Below are 8,240 nucleotides of genomic sequence, written 5' to 3' on the forward strand. Positions count from 1 at the left end.
CACCATCCCAGCATTTTGCCTTTGTGCTTAGGGCCTTCTTGAGCTTTAAGGCTCAGCTCAGTTATCATGTGGAATCTCTGATCCTTCCAGACAGAATCAATCAACTTTTCTTTTCTTTCTTCCTTCCTTCCTCCCTCTCTCTTCTTTCTTGAAGAAAAATTTCTTCCATGCTTCTAGCTACTTATACTGTAATGTGAGATGATATAATTTTGCCTTCTAATCTTTTTTTTTTTTTTTTTTTTTGCGCGGTACGCGAGCCTCTCACTGCCGTGGCCTCTCCCGTTGCGGAGCGCAGGCTCCGGACGTGCAGGCTCAGCGGCCATGGCTCATGGGCCCAGCCGCTCCGCGGCATCGGCAGGTGGACTTCCAACCACCGCGCCACCAGGAAGCCCTGCCTTCTAATCTTTTGCCTGATAATTTTCCCTACTATAACATTCAGAGGTGTATCATTCAGAATCCTTGGAGGAAAGAGATTGCATACTCAAATGGGAAACTGAAGATAATATAATGAAAGGGATATTCATAAAGGTGTGGACAGAGTAATGAAGTATCTACAAGCGTGGTGAAGCATTCAGTCTGGCATCAGTGGGGAGTCATCAGAGGTGCTAACCCCTAGGCCTGAAGGGGCAAGGGAAGGAAGGATTACAAGAATTCAAGGGAGCTGCAACTGTGTCTAGTTGAAAGAGAGGGCTACCCAACAGGGTCTGTGGCCTCTGGTAGCCCCATGAGTGAGTCCAAGAGAGATGACAGAAGAACTGCCAATTTAATCCACAAAATCATGAGAAGTAATATATTGTTTTTGTTTTAAACCACCAAGTTTTGATATAGTTTGTTATGCAACAGTCGATAACATACATCAGCAGGGAGGTGAAGCCTTTCTCTACCAAAACTGTGGAAAACCAAGAAACCCTGAAGACCTGTAAAATGGAACCCATCATTTCAATGGAAGCATAGCAAAAATGTTTTCACTTTTCATAGAGATAATTAAAACAGTTTTCTGGGAGCATTTCATCTTTATTTTATCTCAGTTGTTTGAGACAGAGCAATGTATGATGCTGTCACTAGAAATTTTATTCTAAGCTTATTTACCTAACAGGATAGTTTGCTTCCTTTATTTTATCCTATATTGGTGATCTTTGCATATCTGTGATTTTTAAAAATTAATTTATTATTTATTTATTTTTGGCTGCGTTGGGTCTTCGTTGCTGCATGCAGGCTTTCTCTAGTTGTGGCTAACGGGGGCTACTCTTTGTTGCAGTGCACGGGCTTCTCATTGCGGTGGCTTCTCTTGCTGTGGAGCATGGCCTCTAGGCTCATAGGCTTCATTAGTTGTGGTACACGGGCTCAGTAGTTGTGGCTCACGGGCTTAGTTGCTCTGTGGCATGTGGGATCTTCCCAGGCCAGGGCTCCAACCCGTGTCCCTTGCATTGACAGGGGGATTCTTAACCACTGCACCATCAGGGAAGTCCCTACCTCTGATCTTTACAAAGTAACCGTTTATGCCCTACCTTTCACGGTGACATATTTAACAAGCAAATATCTTGGTCCCAAGATATGCAGGTCTTGTAGAATGGCTCTGTAAAAATTTGTTCCTATTCTCTTTTACCTTTCTATACTATAGAGGGTGGAAAAGAAAATGCTAAAATTTCCAGGCTCTTTTGCAGGTAGAGATGGCCACATGATACAGTTCTGTTCAAGAAGACACAGGTGAAAATCTTCTGTGAGATCTTCTCATCCAGAAAAAACTACAAGAGAAAGCCCTTTGCCTTAGTCCTTTTGCCTTCTTCTTGATTGGAAACAAGAGAGTTTGAGGATGATTTAATAAAGAGATTATTTACAAAGGTGTGGGCAAGGTGTAGGGAAGCAAAAGGGATAGAATAACACCTCCGGGTGAGTATCAGAGAGGCTGTTATTACTGTAGGCCTGAAGGGTAAGGGGAGGGAATTACTGGAAACAGAACACTGAGAGCTGTCTGTGTTAGGGTTGGGGGAGTGCTTTGAGAGGTGCTGTGACCTTCAGTGTGGGAATAGAACTTCTCTTCCTTCCATTTGATCTTCTGTGAGTACTCCTCTTTGGCTGAACCCCACTGGAATCCAAGGGGCAAGGTCTACCTCCTGGACACAGATCTGGGTGGAAAAGAGTAGAGAGTTAATGTGGAAAGACAAACAGCATAAAAGGCATCTATCAATATTATTTATCTTTATATCCCTAGTGTGCAAAACATGGTAAGACTGCCTGGTACAAAGTAGGAGATGAATAAACTTTTATTGAGTTGAATCCAGTTCTTTGTTTTATCCTACAGTGCTTACAACCTAACCTGGAACTACCGCCAACCTCATTCAAGCCCAATAATCCAGCATAAAATTGCTGGTCTGCAAGGAGCTTCCTTTAGCCAGTAGAAAAGGTATTTGGGTTCCTTTCTGAGGCCAGATTAAGAAGTGGCTCTTTGGGGCTTCCCTGGTGGCGCAGTGGTTGAGAATCTGCCTGCTAATGCAGGGGACACGGGTTCAAGCCCTGGTCTGGGAGGATCCCACATGCCGCGGAGCAACTAGGCCTGTGAGCCACAACTACTTAGCCTGCGCGTCTGGAGCCTGTGCTCCGCAACGAGAGGCCGCGATAGTGAGAGGCCCGCGCACCACAAAGAGTGGCCCCCGCTTGCCATGACTAGAGAAAGCCCTCACACAGAAACGAAGACCCAACACAGCAAAAATAAATAAACAAATTAATAAACTCCTACCCCCAACATCTAAAAAAAAAAAAAAGAAGAAGAAGTGGCTCTTTGGGGACTTCATTGGTGGCACAGTGATTAAGAATCTACCTGCCAATGCAGGGGACATGAGTTCGAGCCCTGGTCTGGGAAGATCCCCCGTGCCGCGGAGCAAATAAGGTGTGAGCCACAACTACTGATCCTGTGAGCCACAACTACTGAAGCCTGTGTGCCTAGAGCCTGATTCCGCAGCAAGAGAAGCCTCCGCAATTAGAAGCCCACGCACCAAGGAAGAGTAGCCCCAGCTTGCCGCAACTAGAGAAAGCCTGCGCGCAGCAAGGAAGACCCAATGCAACCAAAAATAAATAACTAAAAAAAATTTTATTTAAAAGGTGGCTCTTTGAAACAACTTTTGTAGATCTGGACATTTTTAAAGAATTAATTTTATTTTGGCTGCGTTGGGTCTTCGTTGCTGTGCGTGGGCTTTCTCTAGCTGCGACAAGCAGGGGCTACTCTTCGTTGTCGTGCGCAGGCTTCTCATTATGGTGGCTTCTCTTGTTGTGGAGCATGGGCTGTAAACGCACGGGCTTCAGTAGTTGTGGCACGTGGGCTCAGTAGTTGTGGCTCACGGGCTCTAGAGCGCAGGCTCTGTAGTTGTGGCGCCCGGGCTTAGTTGCTCTACAGCATGTGGGATCTTCCCGGACCAGGGCTCCAACCTGTGTCCCCTGCAATGGCAGGCAGATTCTCAACCACTGCGCCACCAGGGAAGCCCCAATCTGGACATTTTAAAGAATGAGATGGTTCTATAGTTTTATAAAGCCTGTCCTCTAATCCAGTCTAACTCCTACACACCCACCTCATCAGGGCCTTGCAAAAGAAACAACTTCTGTGTGCTACCTGTATGACTCTCAGTTTCTACAACTGAGAGAACAGTGATAATAGCTACCCATTACTCAAGTCTCAGGCACAAATGTTACCTCCTCAGCTTCCTAGGATATCATATAAAAAAAGAGGAGTAACACCCCAGGTTACTCTCAGTGGGTTAGCCCACTAATGTCTTGTTTATTTTTTCTCATTGCAGTAATTACTTTTTTCTTTCTTTCTCTCTCTCTTTCCCTACTTCGGGTCTTAGTTGCAGCATGCAGGATCTTCATTGCGGCACATGGGGTCTTTTTTAGTTGCGGCATGAGGGATCTAGTTCCCTGACCAGGGATCAAACTGGGGCCCCCTGCATTGGGAGCATGGAGTCTTAACCACTGGACCACCAGGGAGGTCCCTGCAGTTATTACTTTTTAACTGTAACTCATTTATTGTTTGCTTGTAGATTGTTGGTCTTCTCCCCAAAAATACTTGCTCCTTGTAAGCAAAGACCTTGTCCCTGTTGTTCATGGCTCTATTTTAAGCACCTGGAAGGGTGCCTGGGACGTGGTGGTTGTGCGATAAATATTTGTTCATGAATGAATGAATAATGCAAATTAACAACCTCAGGCTGTGGAGAATATTAAATGAGATGACAATGAAATACACCTGGCACAAAGTAGCACTCTAAATCTAGGTCTTTCCTCTTTATCTTCCCTCACCTCCTGTATCCAATCCTTCAGCAAGCAAGCCAGCTTAACCTCAGCCTCAAAACATAAACTGAATTCTCAGCTTTATTCATCTCTACTACTCTAGTCAAGCCACCCTCACCTCTCACCTGGACTACAAGTAACAGTCTCCTAGCTGATCTTCCTACTTGCTCCACTTGCTCCTGTTTCTCTCAAACCCCGATCCATTCTCTACAGCCAGGGAGATCTTTTAGAAACACAATTCAGATCATGTCATGACCCAACTTACTTAGTAACATAATCAATAGCTTTCTAGGTACTTAGAATTAGTCCAAACTACTCTACATAGCCTGGCCCCTGCCATCCTCTTAGATTTCATCTGCTTTAGGCTAACTGGCTTTCTCTCTCTCTCTCTCTTTTCTGGATTTTAACAAATTTATTTCCACCGTAGCGCCATAGCACGGATGGATTCTTCTGTCTGAATCTTTTGCTAGCTGACTCCTTACTGTCATTCAGACTTCAGCTTAAATGGGGCTTCTTTTGAAAGGAAGTGTCACTGATCTAAACTGGTTATTTCTTCTCACACTGCTCTATATAGCACTTAATACTATCTAATGCTTACTTGTTTGTTTCTTCCCAACTAGGTTTTAAGCTTTGTGAGTTCCGAGACCTCACCTGTCATGTTCTTCGCTCTATCTTCAAAGCTAGAGAAATGCCTAAAACATATAGTATACGCTTAATAAATATTTGTTGAATAAATAAAACACTGTGATAATGATGACAGCTAAACCTCAGAGGACTTGGCCACAAATTCTAACAATTTTCCCAGGAATAAGATTTGCAGTTCCGAAGTTAAATCCTGGAAGACTGTGGAAACCCGACAATACAATATCTGGGGCTGAAGTCTGGGGGAATCGGAGGGAATATATTGCAACTTTGGCCTTTTTTAACCTACCCAAGGACGCCGGAGACCTTGCAAAAGGGAGGCCTAGAATCTTTTGACCAGAAAATCCAGCCCAGCCACAACGGGTATTATCCATCCATGATTCTTTGCAGCCGCTTTTACTGGGTTGCAAAGGCGCAAACACCTCTAGGACCCCGGGTTCCTTTCTGTTTCTTTATGAATGAACCGGGTCTAGTCTGCGCACGCGCAGCTCCTGGTTCTCCCGCTCCACGTGAGGCCCGCCCTTTGCTTCTGCCAACGGCTCCGCCCCTATCCTTTCTAGTGGACCAATGGCGAGCGGCCTGGGGGGCGGAGCCCTGAGCGGCGCGGCAGTGTAGTTCCCCGGTCGCCCGGCTCCCTCGCCTTAGTCTTGCTGTGTTGTGATCACGTGGCCAGCTCCGGGCGCGGCGCTTGTTTTGGTTTCCCTCTATCTTGCCCCTGGCAGCTTCAGGGTGAGCGGCTTTCCTGTGCCGGTTGCTACACCTGCCTGCCCTCGACTTTCTCTTCTTGGGGCTCTCTCAGCCCCAAGTTCTGCAAGCCCCTCGGGGCCGGTTCCTGCCATGCCGTTAGTTCGCTACAGGAAGGTGGTCATCCTCGGATACCGCTCCGTAGGTGAGTCTCGGTCTTGGGTAGAGCACGGATGCACCGCTGCTTTTTGGCCAGAGGAGGCGCACTGCCGCGGGTACGCGACCCAGGGAGAAATGGTGGCATCCTTAGAACCAGCTTGTAGAGCGAGGATTGAAAGGTTGGAGTTGAAAAGGCTGGGGTGGTGGTAGTGTAGAAGGCTGCAGGAAGCTGGAGCATGTAAGAGTTAACGTGGGCTTTACTGCTGGATCACCGCGGCGGTCCTCAGCGTTACTCTGGGGGGATGGAGGTGGGGTCAGGATTTGATGGCGGGGGCGCGGTCTGGGTGGGGCAAGTCTCAGGTGTCCGGTGCGGGACTGACTGGGTCCTAAGGAATCCCGGATCTTCCCAGGGGTGGGGTGGGGTGGGGAAAGGCGGCGGGAAAGGCTTCCTGCGGCGCTACTGTATGCATCCGGTGGCCAAGGTGCAGCGACCTAGGGCGAAAAGAGGGTGAAGGTAGCCTAAGGGAAAGCATTGCATGGGGCATTCCCAGGCTAGGATGCTAATTTGGGGTCCCCTTTAGTCCAGGGCCACAGCCCGAAAGGACAGAGGATGTGAATATGGATGGGTGATTTGGATAAAATTACCTCTGCTTCCCACAGGGAAGACATCTTTAGCACATCAATTTGTGGAGGGCGAGTTCCTGGAAGGCTATGATCCTACTGTGGAGAATAGTGAGTAGACTTCTCCCCTAGGGATTGGGTAGGGAAGGCTTGGGTGCCCCGTCCAAGTCCATAGTTTGGGATTTTCCTGGTGCCAGAGGGATGATTTAATTAGACATTAAATCTAATCTCCTCTAGCAATCCTGTTCTGAGTGGAGCTAGAGTGTGCATTTCCCAAGATACTGCGTCCAGGATGGTGTATATGTAGACAATAAGAAGCCTAACATTGTCTCTCCAGGTTCCTGGAGAGCTCTCTAGACCTGGCCCATCTATGTCAATATATAGGGGCACAGATTGCTAGTCCTACAAGGCACCTCACAGTCAAGTTTTCTTTTCTTTTCAGCTTACAGCAAGATAGTGACTCTTGGCAAAGATGAGTTTCACCTACACCTGGTGGACACAGCAGGGCAGGTACCAGTTTGGGGTAGGGTATCTAAATGTGGCAGTTCAGTCCTGGGAGATGAATTCTGGTAGCCTCTGAGGCTCATCTGTAAAGTAGGATTAAAAGAAAAGCATTTTAGCAGCATTTCAGTGTGCAGCGCTGATTGGAGCTACTCTATTAATACTTGTTGAACAGAAGTGACTGGAGTAGGGAGTGCCACAGGGAGGGTCCCCAGGATACAGCCCACCAACCTTGGCTATCTGAGTGCTGTGGATCTAGGTATTGATGTTTCTATTTCTTGTCAGGATGAGTACAGCATTCTGCCCTATTCATTCATCATTGGGGTCCATGGTTATGTGCTTGTGTATTCTGTCACCTCTCTGCATAGGTAAGTGACCAAGGTTGTGAGTGGGAGACTTGGGAGGATCTGAGGGCTGTCCCAGAATAAAGTTATAGATTCATTTCTTGTGTTTAAAGTTTCCAAGTCATTGAGAGTCTGTACCAAAAGCTACATGAAGGCCACGGGAAAACCCGGTATGTGGCTCTGGGGGATAAAGACATAGTGTGGACCCGAGGGGAGAGGGAGGACAGAGGGGCATATTGATCCAAATTAAGGAGGAAGTCAGGACATAGATCGTGTCTGGTTTGATGGGGAGTTGTCCTGCTCTGATTTGAAGGAGGTTGGGGTCCGTGGGGAACAGAGGGGCTCCTGTAGTAACTGCTGTTTCCTCCCAGGCTGCCAGTGGTGCTGGTGGGGAACAAGGCAGATCTCTCTCCAGACAGGTATGGAAATCTCTGTAGCTTAAGGCAAAGGAAAGTGAGCTGGACTAGGAATGAGCCAGGGTCTTGTCGTGGCTCTGCCACTGATTCGAACCAGTCATTTTACCTCTTCATTTCTAACTTGAAGGGTAAGACAAAACAACCCTTCTATTTCAAAAACTATCATTTCATATTTCAAGCCTCAGTCCTAGGCTCCTGTAAAGATTTTGCAGAGAACATGGGGCCATTGCTGTCCTTCATTTTCATGTCCCAAATTTGCTTCTAGGGAGGTCCAGGCTGTTGAGGGGAAGAAGCTGGCAGAGTCCTGGGGTGCGACATTTATGGAGTCATCTGCTCGAGATAAGCAGGTGCTGGGCCTGAAGATTAGGAAGGTGGTGGCGGTAGCAGTGTTATGGCACTGCTTGGTGGTGGGGATGGTGGGGGAATGGGGTATTCACCTCAGAGTTGGGTGGTATTGGCAGTGAACTAAACGATTTTTTTTGCCCTGAATCCTTATCTCTTGCAGCTGACTCAAGGCATCTTCACCAAAGTCATCCAGGAGATTGCTCGGGTAGAGAATTCATATGGGCAAGAGCGCCGCTGCCATCTCATGTGA

At 47.3% G+C, this 8,240-nt stretch overlaps 1 protein-coding gene across 1 annotated transcript; it reads left to right on the forward strand.

The window, feature by feature from the left end:
* Nucleotides 1-5,757: 5,757 nt before the first annotated feature.
* Nucleotides 5,758-8,240, forward strand: RHEBL1 (RHEB like 1). The gene is made up of 8 exons (XM_065887990.1): nt 5,758-5,809; nt 6,424-6,495; nt 6,827-6,894; nt 7,171-7,253; nt 7,343-7,399; nt 7,601-7,648; nt 7,911-7,992; nt 8,151-8,240. Exons 1-8 carry the CDS (start codon nt 5,758-5,760, stop codon nt 8,238-8,240), a joined length of 552 nt encoding a protein of 183 aa, XP_065744062.1.

The sequence above is a fragment of the Phocoena phocoena genome, chromosome 11, assembly GCF_963924675.1.
Source record: "Phocoena phocoena chromosome 11, mPhoPho1.1, whole genome shotgun sequence".
NCBI classification, from domain to species: domain Eukaryota; kingdom Metazoa; phylum Chordata; class Mammalia; order Artiodactyla; family Phocoenidae; genus Phocoena; species Phocoena phocoena.